General features: G+C 40.9%; 1 protein-coding gene across 2 annotated transcripts in view; it reads right to left on the bottom strand.

The window, feature by feature from the left end:
* Positions 1-17,233, bottom strand: part of TRPC7 (transient receptor potential cation channel subfamily C member 7) — a 64,323-nt gene that overhangs the window by 35,636 nt on the left and 11,454 nt on the right. For both annotated transcript variants that reach the window (XM_063168720.1, XM_063168719.1), the window contains exon 2: positions 8,935-9,117. In XM_063168720.1, coding sequence (XP_063024790.1) covers positions 8,935-9,117 — 183 coding nt within the window. The remainder of the gene's footprint in view (positions 1-8,934; positions 9,118-17,233) is intronic.

Consider the following 17,233-nt stretch of genomic DNA (forward strand, 5'->3'; position numbering starts at 1 on the left):
TGGGATCTGGACCACACACACTGGAAAAACCAGATGGGATCTGGATCACACACACTGGAAAAACCAGGTGGGATCTGGACCACACACACTGGAAAAACCAGATGGGATCTGGATCACACATATTGGAAAAAACAGGTGGGATCTGGACCACACACACTGGAATAACCAGATGGGATCTGGATCACACACATTGGAAAAGCCAGGTGGGATCTGGATCACACACACTGGAAAAACCAGGTGGGATCTGGATCACACACACTGGAAAAACCAGGTGGGATCTGGATCACACATATTGGAAAAACCAGGTGGGATCTGGACCACACACATTGGAAAAACCAGGTGGGATCTGGATCACACACATTGGAAAAACCAGGTGGGATCTGGATCACACACATTGGAAAAACCAGGTGGGATCTGGATCACACGCACTGGAAAAACCAGGTGGGATCTAGACCACACACACTGTGCGCTCTGGAAAGTTCAAAGCACATCAGAATAATCACCAAGATCTCCTGACAGCTCCCAGACAAACCAGCCTGAGCTGAGCTTGCCGTGCTCGTGCTCCCAGCAGCACCAAAGGCAGGGCTGGGCTGGAAGGGGAGCTGAGCTTTCCTTGGCAGCTTTGCTGTTCTTGAGCAAAACCAGAGGGGAGGAGGAAGGGAGAGAGGGAAAGCTGAGCTTGCTGCACAGGCAGGGCTGTGCTCCTCCCAGCAAAGCCTTCACCGAAGGAGCAATGAAATCATCCTTTCTCAGCAGGGCGCTGAACGCTGTGGGAGTATCAGCAAACATTGGCAGGGCTGGGAAAAACTCAGGGGAAGGTCAAAGCAGGATATTGCTGCTCTTCCTAGGAAGGGTCATAAATACCCTGCCATTTCACCAAAGAGAATCAGATAAAGTAAGATGTAAATATATTCCCACATGCTAATAAGAGGGGAAAAAAATCACTGAATGTATTAAAACAAAAAAAAAAAGAAGTTTCTTTGCTTTTATAACACTTCTCCCTTTTGAAGATTCCCTTGATATTTTAGGCATTTTTAAGACTTGAAGCCTAAGTAAAGGGTCTGCATTTACACTGAAGAAAATACTTTTCTTGAGCTGAAACATACTTTTTTTGGGGGGGGCAGTACAAAACGTCAAAAATGTGCCAAAACATTTTTGTTATCCAGTAAAAGACCCATTACAGGTTTTTTTTTTCACTTGATGCAGAGCAGAAGATGAGAGAGCTCAGAGGGAGTTATTGAAGTTTCCTGGAAAACACACAGTGCAGGGAAAGACCAGCACAGGCAGAAAGCTTCTCTTATCTCTGCTCTGTGAACTTCCCAGTGAACAAAGAGCCCTTTGTTTTGCACAAGCTATTCTGAGACCTTAGCAGAAGCAGGTGGGATATTCAATATATTTTGTATTTATTTCATGCTCTGGAGTGGGGAAAAAAAATTGCCTTTAGCAAATGCATGTGCTATTAAATTCTGGCAGCTGAAATTGTCAAGGGGTAAATAAGGCTGGAACTTGTTTCACTCTTTGCTGTTGTGGCTTCAAGAGAGGAAAATAAAACTGCAGAAAGTTTAAGAAAGAAATAAAAAGTACATGCCCTACTGCTAATGAATTAGAAATAACAAGTAAAGTTCCATTCCAAAGACCCATGCTGTGACACTGGGACCTTTTCACAAAAAAAGATCTGCTCTAATTGTAGTTAAATTCTATCCATGGCCACGGGCCCTGTTTTAAAAACACTTTGCACCAGACTAACCTTACAAGAGAGAGCAAAAACAGGTCCAGATTCCTTTGTCCAGATGCGAAAGAAAGATTTTCATGGGTGAGAGAAAATTCAGCTGATCAAGCCTCATTTCAATGGGATCTAACAACAGCATGAAGGGAAACAGTGCGTGACAAAAGGTCCTGGGAGGAATTGCTGCAGACACCCAGGGAACAGGGAAATGTCCCTGCCCGGAGCATCGCTGCAGCCTTCCCTCTGCCCCTGGGGCTCATCTCACTGTCCAACGGCATCACACAAATATTCATGAGGCTCTTGCTCATCCTGCAGATGAGCTCTGTGGCAGGCTTGGTGAATATTCAGACCTGCTGTCTGGAGTTGAACTTCAGTGTTTTTCAACCTGCAGCAAAGGGAAAGGTTTGTGTTTGTAAGCAAGGCCCAGATGAGCCAGGATTATCAGGAGAAAAAGCCCAACTAATTGTGCAGCTTCAGCCTCTGAGTTACATGTAGGGCATAAACCCACAAGTATTTAGAAGAGTTTTAGTAATAAACTGTGCCTTTACAAAACCTTTCACATTGATTCCTTCTGAACCAAAATATCTTTGTTATTAGAGCCATTTGGCAGAGGGCAAATACTCACACCAAAACCCAGGATACTCACACATTCCCCAGTTTTATTGAAATCCAATATCTTTGCCCATTGACATTATTGCTCTCCAGCACTGACTGGAAAGGCAAAATTAATGATAATAGCAGAAGGGACTTTTGTTGTTCTCCTGTTAATTTTAGACCATATGAAATGAAAAGGCAAGTCTGATATGTCTGATGTGTGTGACTACAAAATGTGGAGTTTACACAAATGCATTGATTGGTTTAGTTTAAACCTTGCTTTGCCTTTAAGTTTTTTTATAATTTGACTTTTCTGAGATAAAGATTGAGCTTTTTTGGGCTCAGCATTCTCCTCTAGGGCAGGGAATAAGGTGGTTGGCTCTGTGGAAAACTTCAGTTTCTTCTTCTAGTGGGCTGCATGTTTTCTGAAGAGGTTTATTGTTACTGTCTGATTTCTCCTCTTTTTACATATAGGAATAAATCTTATCACTGAATTATTTATCTGAAAACAAGAGACTGAATTGCAAGTCCCAGCCTTTAACATTCCAGGATTTTCATATCTGTGCAAAATCAAAACAACTTGAAAATTTTTAGCATTGAATTATTCATCTGAAAACATGCCACAATAAAATCTACCAAACAACAATGTCCCTTTGGTGTCTAAAAAACAGCCACAGAGGGCACAGAAGGAGAGATTTAAAACATTGTCTATGGGGATTTAGGCAAAGTCAAAATTGGAGTCAGCTAAGGTCAGGTTTGTAGCAAACCATATTAATTGCCCTTTTCTATGGGAATTTTATTATTAATTATTAATAAAGGTAATTTAGAGCCCTTTCATCAGTGATGTACATCCATACAATGATTTCGATGTGTTCTTGTGCTCACTTGTCTGTATCTTAATGGACATTTAAGACTCTGTGACATTTTGCAAATGAAAATAATTAAGTCTGCATATTACAGTGAACTGGGAATATTGCAGACAGTATTCAGGATGGAGAAATGATTCATTGAAACCTTAAGAGGATGGATGTATGTGCAGGAAATAACAAAATGAGATTCGTCAAGGAAAAGAAAAGAAATTAAAATATCTGGGAAAAAGGAAATAATCAGAGTCACAGATTTTAGTGGGAGGAAGGAACCTTGCTAATGAAATACTCAGATATAGAAATGCATTTTGTGGGGAAGGGAAGTAACTCCTTCCCTTTCCAATCTCTGTCAAAACATCTGCAACATGCAATTAAGAATGTAAAAAGAAAAATTACATGGATAAGCTTTAGAGTCCAGAATGACCACAGCGCTTCCACTGATATTAAATTACATTTTACAGCATTCACTGGCTCTCCCCTGACAGAAGCAAGAGATACTCTTCTTCCCACCACCACTGTCCAGACCATCAATGACTTCACAAGACCTCAGTTACATATTCTTGAAACTAAAAAGTGAGGGAAAAAATTAATGAGGACTTGCAGAAACAAAAATACAACTTTCTGAAAGCCCTTTTGATTGAGAGGTTCTTTCCTTGAGGCTTCTCCTCAGATGGTAAACCATAACCCTGTCCTGTTCAAAGCCATATCTGAGTCACTGGAGCACGGAAAGGTCAATGTTTGTCCTGTGAGAAATTCCTAAACTGAAGTTGTGGATGTGAATCATTCATCTGGGTTATCCAAATGTAGTTTTCCATGGGTGTTCAGGCGGGTGTGCAGGTGTGGCTGTGCCCAGAATCCTGCAGGATAACTGAGAGCAGAGAGATCTCACCCACCATGGCATGTGGCACAGAGACATTCCTTGCTCTCCTGCTGCCAGAACTTCTGGTCACTTCTGGGTCTCTCCTGCCCTCTGTTCCCACCTTATTTTCCTGTGTTTCTTGGGCAAAACCCAGGCTGTCCCAGGTACCCTTCCTGAGGATGCTCTAGTGGAGCATCTTTGGGGCAGTGTCTGTTACTGCACATTTGGGGGGCAAAGCCCTTCAGCACAGGCAGGGCTGGCTCTCCTGGCCTTCTCCTGCTCCCATCCAGGCTGCTGCAGCAGTTAATGAGAGCTGGGACTCCTCATGCCCTCAAGTATCTGAACCATGAGACCAACACAGTGAAAAGTTATAATCTAATGCAGCCGTGAGTATTCTGCTCAGAGCATCCTCCATATGTTAATTATTAATAATACAGTTATGAAAAAAGTTCCTGTTCCAGCTCTCTCTTAAATAGGATTTACACAGCCATCTGGTGTTCTGTTTAATTCTTATTTTTTTTTCCCCAACCCAATTTGTGCGTCTTACTGTTAATTCAATTAAAACTCGTGAAAGAGAAAGGTGCTCTGGCTTTGTGGTGGTTATGGACGGAGCTGCTGAGAAGACAGAGGTGGGCACTCAACATTTGCAATTAAAAGAAAAGAGCAATGATAACTTTGCCACTGGGAAAGAAGGGAAATTAATGTCTCCTCCTACAGAGGAGCAATAGCTGTACACCTACAGAGAAGCCACAGCTTTATACCTAAAGGTAAATGTTGATACAAGTCCCCTGCCAACATTAAAGAGAGACAAGAAAGGATCATACTGGTACAGACTAAAATGAGAACATAAAATATGTGCATCTGTGCAGCTGATATATAGCAGCAGAATGGTTTTGTTGTAAGACATCAAAACTTTAATTTTCTCATCGTTGGCTGTCCAAGGGTAGTTCCAACCTCTGAACCTCTGCCTCTCAAAAGCAGGAATCATATTCTGGCTTAATTAGAAATGAGTTCACACAGAGGAAAAATGTGTGCTACCCTTACATTTCAAGTACCTGGGTGAAAACAAATTTGTTTGACTGTTTCAAGAAAAGAAAAAAACCATTACTATAAAATTTCCAATCAAGAGCACAGTAAGCTTTCAGACGTTGTAAACCTGCATGAGCAGCAGCTGAGGATGTCCATGGCCACAGAGCTCATGGTGCTTGGGATCAGAACTTAGCAACTCAAGCTGCTTTTGGTTAAAATCCACCAAAACCACCTGTCCCACCTTAATGCTGCTTTTTATTTTGCCCCTTCTGTGAGCAGCTGCTGGACCCCCCCAGAGCTTGGTGCCACTGTGAGAGCTCCCAGCCTCTGCTCCAGTGTCCAGGTGAGCACCTGGGCAGTCTGGCTGCAGCATCATCAAAGCGCTTGGCTGCTCCTCCTGCTCCCCACCCTCCTCCTCCCTGTGCCCCAGACCCTGCAGAGATGGAAGAGAAAGAAATCTCTAAAAGCATTGCTGAGCAAACCAGGGGAGACAATGGTACATTTGCAACAATCCCATAGCATGGGCAAAAAGTTCAGTTCTTAGAAAGAATCCAGGACTCAGTAAATGCTTAAGTGTTTGAAAATTGGTTGTTTTGCTCTTGAAAAACTGTCTCCATTTTGATAAATTTCAAGGAATCATTAAGAATTATCTAAATGGAAAAATGCCTCTGAAAAACTTGGTCAGAGGATATTTGAGTGATTTTTTCCAAAAAATCTTGGAGTACAGAGTGATTATTTAGTTCCTTCAAAAAGTGTGAAGAATAACAGCAATACACCATTTTTATAAAGACTTTATAAACTACTGTAATTTTGGATTTCTCCTTGCTGCAAAATATGTAAAAGCAAAGTTTCTTAATTCTTCAAATAACTTTCTATTATAGAAAGTCCTTGAATTAGAGCCTTAAGCTTTTCACCATTCTCTCATATGTGTTAATAGGATGCTTTGCAGAAGAAAAGAAAAGGAAAAAAGAGACCAACAAATGGAGCCTGTAATTGTTGATGATTTCTTGAATGACTTTACAAGGTTCATCTCAAACTTTGTGAATTAGGAATAAAGATAAGGATCAATAAAACCACGTCCTTTCACTTGACCAGAGAATTGCTTTTTTGAAGTTGAAAATGAACGAGGTAACAGGGGACTTTGATTGGAAACACAGAAGGAAAAATGCAGAGACATTTCCATTAATATGGAAAAAAACCTGCTGTAGGTACCAGCTGCAGGTTTACTGAGCAGAGGAGGTAAGAAGGCTTCAGCTCTGAGTGAACACAAGATTTTCCTTAGACACCATAATTGCAGTAACTGCACTGTGTGAGGACAATGAAGGAACAAAGAAATTTGGAAGATCTAGGAAGATTTTAAAATATTTTGCAAAGGCCTGATGAAACTCTGCAGATGCAATTGCTCTTCTGTCTGAGGGTGGGAGTCCTTGACATCTTTGCCAGACTCTAGAAATAAAAATGTGATGAAATACAGGCTGCATCAGCAGCTGTAAAAGTAAAATAATGGATATTAAATAATAATTTTCAAGGCATTTCATGGTTCTCTGCAATTTTTCATCAAAGAAAGCCTATTGTAGGCACTAAGTATTAATATGGAAATGGGAATTAAGAAGCTAATGGTAGAAATAGATTTTTTAAACATCAAATATTTCTTAAAATTTCCCATGTGAGTGCAAATATTTAGTCTGGATATGAACTTAATGAAAAAATAACTCATAAAACTCATAACCACTAACCCCTCTTTTTTTTTTTTTTTCTTTGTCAGACCATTCTGAAGTCCCTGAAGCTGTTTTGTATAAAACTCCTGCCCAGGCAGGGTCATCTCAGAGCACATGGCACAGGATTATGCTGGGACAGTTCTTGAATATCCCCAGTGAGCAGACTCCACACTCTTTGGGTGATCTCCTCCAGTGCTTGGTCACATGAACAGTGAAGAAATTCTTCCTCACATCCAGGTGGAACTTCCTGGGCATCAGTTCCTGTCTGATGTCTCTTGTCCTGCTAGCTGGAGCACTGAGCAGAGCCTGGTCCATCCTCTGGATGCTCCCTGCAGGCACTGCCAGACACTGATGGGGAATCCTCTCAGGTGTGAGCAGGACCAGCTCCCTCAGCCTTTCCTCATAAGAAAGGTGCTCCAGTGCCTTAATTATCCTTGTTTTCTGCTGGACCCATCACAGGAGCTGCACATCTCTCTTGTACTGAGGAGCCCAGACCTGGACAAGGTCTAGTCATGATGAGTCATTAGCTTTGGAAAAGTGACTTGAAATTTACAGAATCTGTCCAAGAATCTGTTCATTAAATATGTGTAATACTTCACCCTCCCTCTGACCCCTCTCTGTTATAGGATTTCCTTAAAATGGAAATGGATTTCAAAGCACAGGATTTGTACACATAAACCTAAATATCTCTCTGAATAACTGAATAAAAAGCTTGCACCTGAAGTGCATTGCCTCTTCAGGAATTAATTACTGTGTCACCATAACACAATGTCTTTGTTCAGCAAGTGTGACCAGTATCAGTCCATTATCACGTCACTGCCAAACCCATTTATCTGAGTGTGTCTGTGTCTCCCACAGGCTGAACTGCCTTGTTTTGGAGTCAGCAGTTAAACACTCATCTTACACATAGACACACACCAGCTGCTGAAAGGAATGTGCTGAAAAGTGCTAACCTGAGAGCCATCCTGAGAATCCTGCAATTAGTTTAACTGTTGTTACCAGTGTGCAACAAGTTGCTGCGATCCACAAAGGATGCTCAGCTTTCCTGGGCATAGGAAGATATTTATTCATTAAAAGATCCACTGTACATGACCCCCACTGGTGCTTTAGGTCAGTGTTCATGCATTGTGAAAAGCTACATACAGACAGGGTAAGAAATGGGGGAATGTCCCTCTGGAGCCAGGTAAACCAGGGTGGAAGTGTCCAGAGCAGCACAGCAGCTCCAGCTCGTGGTCTTGGTAGCAAAAGGATGACACAAATTTTTAGGAGGATAAGTAGCACAGGAGCAAAGTAGCACAGAATTCACACATTGAAAAGGCACAAGGTCCCTTGCAGCTCAGAATGTTCTGTGATTCTGTGACTGATGATTCTCAGGTCATGGATCACTGGGCACTGTTCCATGATGAGGCACTATCTGTGTCTTTTAGATTAGTTCATTTTCTGAAGGAGAACCAGAGCAAGTTTGGCCTCCTGTTACCAAAGCAACAATAATTTCAATAACTAAGCTTGACCCAGCTTGTTGAACTGAGAGTGAACTGAGATGTTCAGCTTGGTCTTGGTGATGGAACAAAGCAGAGACACAACATCCGAGGAGAGAATATTTGGCTCCATGCTACGTGCTCCTGCATGAAAGCATTTAATTTCAAATATGCTTTAAGATTCTCTTTAATTAATGGCTTTCATAACAGGAAAAGACCTTCTCCAGCCAGCAGAGTCAAGAGGCAAAATGGAGCAGGTGGTGGGCTTGGGAGGGGAATGAGAGAGCAGATGTTAGCTCAAAAATTTGGAATGCTCTTCGAGACCCGTAGCAGGAGCCCAGTTTCCATCAAAGCATATTGTAGGAGCAATTAATTGGGACCACCCAGGCCTAGAATTTGCCAGAATAACATTTTCCATTCACACAACACACTTCTGTAAGGCTGGCTAGTTGTTTCAAATACTTCTAGAAGAATTTATTTTTCATTTTGCAGATAACCTTCTCCATATTAAAGCAAGTGAGAAAATACAAATCAAGCCACAAGTTGCTAAAATTCTAGGGACAGTCCTGGTCCCAGTGAAATCTATCTTTTGTTTATTTTTCAGGAGGCATCAAGGAAGCATGATTAAATGTGAAGACATATGGGACCCAAAGGAAGAGCTTACCTTTTTGACCTCATATTTAATAGCAAGTTTAATCCTGCTCAGACTCGGCCGGTGGTGCTCAGGGCACAGGTGGATGTTCACATCTCCATTCAGAATAGCCTCCACCTCTTCAGTGTCTCTGCACAGGTCCAGCACCCCCACAACAAAGTCCTTGCATTGCATAGATAACTTCCTATAGTCATTCTGAGGAGAAACAGAAAGAAAATGTATTTAATTGTGTGCTGGAAAGCTGGGCTGCAAACAGCAAATGAAAAAAAGGAAGAGAGAGCAATTGTGAGCAAGGTTACTTCTGCAAAACTGCTGCCTGGAAGAGTAAGAAAGCATTTGATTTACACAGCATGTTGATGGCTTTTCACAAAAGTACAGGAACTCCTCCAGACTTAATTAGCAATGTTTCTATCAGCAGCATAGTTTGCATGATAATAGAACAAGTTTTACAGAACAAGTAAATAATTTCTAGGGAAATTTTGATTTTAAGCAATCAGTTGATGTCTGCTCTCTGTGTGGCGTATCTCTAGGAATGTAAAACTATGGCCAAGAAAAAGGTCCTGCTAACTGGGTAAAATATACAGCAAATTTTTCAGTTTAGATTCTTTCCTAGTAATTCTTTCTTTCATAACTTTCGAGAAGTTTCAGACTGGCACAACAAGCTGGAGCATTACACACAGATGTGTTCAAATAAATTATAGAGTTGTAAAACCAACTTCAGCCTCAAACCTTAGAATTTAGTTAAACATTCCTGAAGGAGCATCCAGATGAAAATTGTCACACCACCTCACCAAGAAATGGAACTTCAGAAACTCAAAATGATTTCCTGTGAAATAATTTCACTTTGAGAACCCAAATTACACTTGTGGGGAAAGAGATAACCTGTACCTGACTTGACAGAGGACTAGAAGAGCAATTTCCCTGCCCTAAATTAAATTGTGATTGATTTTCACATGCTGACACTTAAAAAACAAGGAGAGTGCCACCATCTGAGTAAATGTTGTAAATTAGAACACAATTAAGGCCACGATTCATATCATAACAAAATGGTGATATTAAAGGCTCCATGCAACAAATAGGAATAATAAGCACAAGAAAAGCTCTAACTGATTTGAGAGGTCTTTTCAAATTAGGTTTGATGAATTAATTAAATTCAGAACCTTATCTAATTAAGCCAGCAGCCAAAAGAAGAAGATAGTTAAACTTGGCTTTGATGAAGTGATAAGGGTAACCTGGCTTTGTGCTTCTGTATTTTCTAAATTATCTATTCTATCATTTACACATAGCAACATATTAGCCTTCCTTGTTACACAAAGATCTCAAAGCACTGTACAAACATTCATTAATTAGTTGGAACAGCGCTGTCTAAAATACTTAATTAGAGGTGGCTTAACTTCTTTGGTCAGTTTTTCCCCTTCAGAATTGAGATGCTAATGAATTTTTAAAATCAGTTGGTTTAATGACTTTGTTATGGGTTTGAGGTTACTTCTACCATGACTGTGTGTGCATGTCCCAACTTCACTTTTCATGCATGGAAGAGCTGGGAAGAGCCCAGAATAATTGAATAATCACAGAATAATAATCACAGGGAGCCAGAAAGCCCTCAGTGCTGCAAGTGGGGCATTCTCACAGGAAGGGGAAGGAGCCATTTCTGTTCTGATTTAGGAGAAGGGGCTGAAGACAGCTGGGGAATAGCAGGGATTTTACTGCTGACACCTCATGCAAGGTGAAACTTGTATGTTTACATCCTCTTATGTATCAAAAAACTTTAGATCTGAGTTTCTCTCTTTGTCCTTTAGTGCTGTAGTCAGACCAGTTGTTCTAATTGTGTTGTTAACGGAGGGGAGCAAGAACTTCAAATCTTCATTAAGAGGAGACATAAAGAGCACAACCAGCAGATCTTTATCTGGGTGAATGCCCCATTGCAGAAGCTGGGGCACCAAAACTTCCATAAATGTGCCAAGCTAGAGCACCAAGATTTAAGATGTTCTTATATCTCAGGCAAAAGCTGATGGTCCATTTACATCTAAATCTAGTACAAGAGTATTTTGTGGAGATAGATAGGATTTGTGGAGTAAATGTTTTCAAATACAGGGTGAGGTAAAGTCTGAAATGTAAATGAAAGATAGATTTTACTTTATGGCTTCAAAGCACTCCTCTCAAATCAATTCCATGCTTTAATCTTCCCCACACCAAGATGAATTTCAATAAATTGAAAGCTTACCTCTTCACTGAGAGAATAGATGGCCAAACAAAAACATCAGCCTCAAAATAAATACAGAAATAGTTAAGGACAGCAAATATGGATAGATCTGAAAACGTGTAGGGTGGGAATGAAATGCCTTGCTGCCACAGGTAATGGAGATGCTCAATTAGCTCAGCAGCTTAAAAAAACCAAGGGTGAGAACTCTGCTGGGCTTTAATACCATTCTCTATGTACTATTTGCAAACTTCATAAGCTTATTAACCAGCACATTTTAGGCAATTCTCATCACCACTTCCACATCATCTGAGCAACTAGTTTGTATTAAATTAGATTATTTTCCCTCTTCTCCTTCCTTTAAGGAAAGATATTTAGTAGCAACTAGGAAGGTGCTTCCAAAGCATCTGCAAATGGCAGGTTCCCAGCTGGAAAAAAGACCCAGCTTTATGCACATCTCCAACCTTAATGTTTTTACTGATTCTATACATTTGTAGGAACTATGGATGATTTCCTCAGTCAAAGTTTTTTACTCTGATTTTTAAGTAGATGCAAGCAGCCATACATCCTGTCCAAGGTACAAGCTGTAGAAAAAATAAAATAAAATAAAATAAAATAAAATAAAATAAAATAAAATAAAATAAAATAAAATAAAATAAAATAAAATAAAATAAAATAAAATAAAATAAAATAAAATAAAATAAAATAAAATAAAATAAACTGCTCTACAGCAATTCTGCAGCCAGGCAGGCAGGCAGATTACATCTCTCAGGAGACTGCTCATCTGTTAAAACAAGTCTCAAAGATCACTGAACCTGCTGTGTCTTCTGATGATCCCTTTTACAAAATCATTTTTCATCTTTGTTCTGAGCTCCTTAATGCTCACAGTCATCATAGAAAACCCTGATCACCCTGATGGTGAGAACACGCTCAATGACTCTCCTCACGTCAAGGTATTTCTCTCAAGCACACATTATTCTTTACTTAAAAACTGAGATTAACAGAGGTCTGACAGCCAAGCCTCTCCTGATCCTGGCTTGCAATGCACAGCTTTGGTGACGCAAGCAGAAATTCTGTACCTGCACCTGAAATCCTGAACTGTGAGTTCTGACGCACGGGAAAAATCCCAAGGAAGACAAGAAGATTTATTTACAGGCAGCGTCCCAGCTCTACTGGTGTTCATGCCAGCACTGTTTATTTCACACATTTGCCTGTATTTCACACATTTGGAAGCATCCAAGGTGCTGCTTTCCCTGCAGGAAGGAGTGCTGGGACATTGGATGGGAGGCTGCACCCCAGGGCAGAGATTAGCCAGGGGTGGGAGGACGAGGTGAAGAAGAGCAAGGATGCATTTCCAGATACTTCCATGCACTGGTGAGCAGTTACAGAACTTGGGGAAATGGCCTGAAGCTGTGTTAGGAGAGGTTTGAGTTGGATATCAGAAAAATATTCTTCACCCAGAGGGTGACTGGGGACTGGAAAAGGCTCCCCAGGGCAGTGGTCACAGCACCAAACCTGGCATAGCTCAATGAGCTCAACACCCTCAGGACCATGATGGGATTCTTGGGGCTGCTCTGCGCAGGGCCAGGAGCTGGACTTTGATATCTGTGTGGGTCCCTTCACACTCAGAGCATCCTGTGATTCTCTGTGGTTCTGGTTACACCAAGGTTTCTGAAGATCACAGCCCTGAGGCCTCCCCTGACTCTGCCAGAGCACAGAGGGGCAGATGGCCACTGTGCCTTGGGGTGCAAAGGGACAGTCCCCACTCCACTTCACCCCTGCCCTGCCAGCCGGGTCCTACCCCTAAACCAGGCACTTCACGGCCCTGCTGTCCGAATAAGCTTTGTGGAGAACCATCCTGGCTGCAAGCCTGGCCAGGCAGTGGGGTCAGACTTGTACCACAACAGGAAACTCAGGGCTGGGGACACAAACCCCAGCTCAGCTCTCCTGGCAGGGCAGCAGAAGCACACACAGGCAATGACAATAACCCAAACCTTCCCAAGCTCCCCAGTTAGGTGCCATATTGTGGAAGTCTGAGGATTAAGAGCTTCATAAACCAGATGGATTTTTACAGTAATGAAAATTGCAGATCACACATGAGAGATGAGAGGCCTCATCCTGACAGGCTGAGTGCTGTCAAGCCTCAGGGAGGAAGATGAGGGATACAACCCAGTAGGCAAGAGAGCCAGTCTGTTTCAAATTACACATGGAAGAGAATTTTATTTCCAACAGAGGCAGTGAGCAAAGCAGGATCAGGATAATGCCTGAGAATGTTACAATATCATTTTTTAAAAACTAGAATGTAATAAAAGGATTCCAAATTAGTAATTTCCTGCTTCTTCTAACAGTGTTGTGCATATGGAGTTAAAAATGTCTAATTTTGCTGTTTTGAAAAGGCTGATGGTACTTGTCATTCACTGCAATTTCTCTGAGTACCCTATTATTATCTGTTGATTATGTTCTAAATGAACTCTGTCATGTCTCCACATCTGTTCAAAACCAACCAGATTTTTTCAGAAAAGAGCTGTTTCAGGTCAGAGGGATGGAGTTTGAGTAAAAAAGTTAAGTGAAATGAGAAAAACTAAGATGAGGAATCTATCTGGCCTTTCTGGGTAGCATTAAATTTGCTGTGCAAATGAAAGCTGTAGGCACATTGCACAGAGTCTCTTTTTATGTTTCTTTGAGCTCTTGGCTCTTTGTATTCATTCTACATCACGCATACACATATATCAAGGAGAGAAATATTGCATTGCTTAGATTAGCATTTTGAGAAGAGACAGCAGGAAAAAAAAAATGGAGAGGCAATTCTGTAAATATGAACAGAATACTCCCCCAAGTAAAAATTATTGTAGAAAGAAAACAAAGCTGAGAGAAAGGAGGGGGGGGGGGGAAGCTGAAATATTTCATGCAAGATTTGAAATGAAATTGTTAAATAAACCATCATGTCAAATATTCAAAACGCTTATAAATATTTACCAATTAGATACCACATGAAATATGCACAAGCCTGTGCAGAAAAGTTGTGGGGCAGATTTCCTTGTGTGTACTTACAGTGTCTCTGGCTGGCCATGTGTTTGGGAGTGAAAAGAAGCACAAGGCCAGTGGCAGGGAAGGTGATGAGTGAAGATGCTGAGGAAGGCCCTGCACTGATCCTGGCCATGTAACTTTGCTTTGCTCTGAAATGCACTGAGCACCCTCCCAAAGAGCTTTGCCAGCTGCTGACACTTTTGAATACAGTTGAGTGCATTCTTATTGTTTCCAGACTAAATGAAATGCCTACATGCACAGTCTATGCCAAGACTGTACAGTTAATTCTCCAGCAAGCACATAAACCTTGGTTTATGTTCTCCTGCTCCTTAAGTGGCAGCACATCAGAGAATTATTGGAGCTCTGGGTATATTGTGCTATAGCCGTGGGCATGCCTCTGAATTTAAAGCCCAGTGCTGGTTTAAAACATTTCCCCACTCAGGTGCAGGTTGCTAAATGTTTCTAGAGGTAGGAACAGATGCCTCAGTTCATTTTCAAAATGATCCAGACCTTGACTTCTTAATCTCCAGCATGCATAATATAATAACCAATCTGTTCATATACAAGAGTTTGACATTTCACAAGTGTGACTCTGTTGCTTTCCAAGCAATTTGGACCCTTCTAAATGGAGTCAAAATAAACATGACCATGGTTTGTCCTCTGAGCAGAGCCAGGCTGCAGCATGGCAGGGCAAAGGGGGATTTTAGATTCTGTCAGGAGACACCAAGAGATGTGGCCAATATAGGAGCCCAAGGACAAAGCAGAGTGTGCCTGTGTTGGTATTATTCTTCTCCAAAGAAGCCCAGAAAACAACAGGATCATTTGACTGAGGACCAAAAATTTTCTGACTTCCAACAAGCCATGGAAATAACATCCCTTGCATCACTACAAGGATTTCAATGGCAGTTGCACTGACTGATTTACAATAAGATTTTTTTTTGTGTCTCTTTATTCTCCTCAGCTTTCTAGCTGCAATTCATGTCTTCATATTCACTGCAGAAGCTCATCTCTGAGAGAGTATATCCCTCCACCAAGGGGATAGAGCGTTTAGGAATCCATCAAACCACTGACTTTGAATTTCATCTCATACCTATTGACTGGTAGATACATGAAATGCTTCAAGAAGCTCAACAAGATGGTGGTAGTAATTCTAGTTGCAGGGTTGAAAATCCTTTAGAATTGTTACCATGCTTTTGAAGCATCATTTGCAGGTCCAGGGATATGTTTAATCTTCAGCAATAACTTTCCAAGAACTTTGAAATGGGAAGTGTCAAAAGCAGCAGAAAGGACAGATTTGCACCTCCCTGTTTCATTTCTACTCTTTTGCACTTTAGCTCTTTTCTGCTCTAGCTCTTACAAATCTACAGACTCTACCAATAATGCCTTCTGGGAAATTATTAATATTTTTGATAAATGTAGGTTCTCTGGGACCAAAACTAATGAATAAATTTTGGAAGGTGTTTTTCCATCAATAAAAACATTAGAACAGGAAAAATACTTTACTTTGACTTCCCCTTGGAACAATTCCTTTAAAAGGTGTCTGGATGGTTTTTAAAATCTAAATTTAATGGATGTATTATTTGGGAAAGCAAATGCAGAAATCAAACATAGTCCTTATAGTTAAGGACTGAGACTGAGCACAATTCCTGACTCTTCAAAGTTTTAGATTCCCTAGCATAAGAAATTTCAGAATCCACTCAGCCTTTTTTATTACTTCTATTGATTTTTTTACTATCTGAAACTTGAAATAAGTTTCCTGTACATGTGAACTCCCTCTACACTGAAATTAAAGGATGATTTGACTTATCCAAAGTTCTCACCCTGAACAGAATAGAGTCTTTCTTTTCATACCTAAAGAGTTGCCTGGAAAACACCTCCATCTCCTCTACTCCTTTCCCCCAAAGTCACCTTCAGCCTGACAGGTACCATTACTGAGCATCCCTGTGCAGGAACATCAGTGTTGTTCACCAGAGAGCTACCACCCCATTCCAAGTCTCTGAAAATATTTTATTAACCTAGAACAGTAATTATATTGGTCGAAAATTTTTTTTTTAAAAATGAGAGTATTTAAAGTCTTAAGGTTAGCATAGCAGCTTTTCAACATAAGTGCTTGAGGCGCTTCTCTTTGCTATCACCTCAGCTCGTTTTCAAACACACATCACAAATAAGCCACAGCTTTTGATTCCTCAATTAAGTGAAAGGTGTTTTTTTTTTTTTTCTTGCAGATTTTCCCTAGCTCATTTGAATGTTTATGCTGAAACACCTGCTTTCAGAAGATAAACTATCAAGTCCCTGGATAAAGAGGACAGAGGTATTAGTGAAAAGTGCATGCCAAATGTGGGGAATACACAAATGTGGCCAAGGAGAGGGCCTGTCTCCTGTGTCCTGTCAACAACTTCTCTTTAAATGCAAACTGTGCACTTCAAGATAACACTCTGATGGTTTTGTGGTTGGAGAAGAGTTTAGGATCTGCTCATGTCAGCCGTAAAATCAAGCTCATGAAGATGCAGCACATTGCTCCAAATCCATCTTCATAACATTCAAACGTTTGTTCTCTCCTTGTGTGGGGATATGACACTGGAAATCACCTGGGAGAAAAGGCCATCCCCCACCTCATCACAGCCTCCTTTCAGGTAATTCTGCAGCTCTGATGTGAGAGATTTATCAAAGCACAGTTACCGCTGGGCCAAGCTTCTCATTCCTCGTGCCATCCATACTTTTTCTCTCTGACATTTTCCCATGTATATTACATTCTTGATCTCTTTCTTGCAAGTTTCACTGGGGAAGATTTCTATTTCCTATACAATTTCAGATGAAATAGTTTCCTTGCACTAAAAGAATTAGCTGCTCTTCCTCAATTGTGTGGCTCTTCTCAGCTCAGCTGCTTGAAATCTCTGTTTTTCCTGAAAATCAGATGGCAAACAACCAGGAGAAAATAATGTATTTAAATTCACAGTAATTGCTTGCTCATGACAGCTTCATTTATCCCTTAGGCTGAGGTAAATTTGGCACCTTCAACTTGCTTAAAAACACATTTGTATGTTCAAAAGTGCTATGAGTGCCTTCTCTCACAGGACTTTTGGC

This window comes from Melospiza melodia, chromosome 14, assembly GCF_035770615.1.
Source record: "Melospiza melodia melodia isolate bMelMel2 chromosome 14, bMelMel2.pri, whole genome shotgun sequence".
NCBI lineage: Eukaryota > Metazoa > Chordata > Aves > Passeriformes > Passerellidae > Melospiza > Melospiza melodia.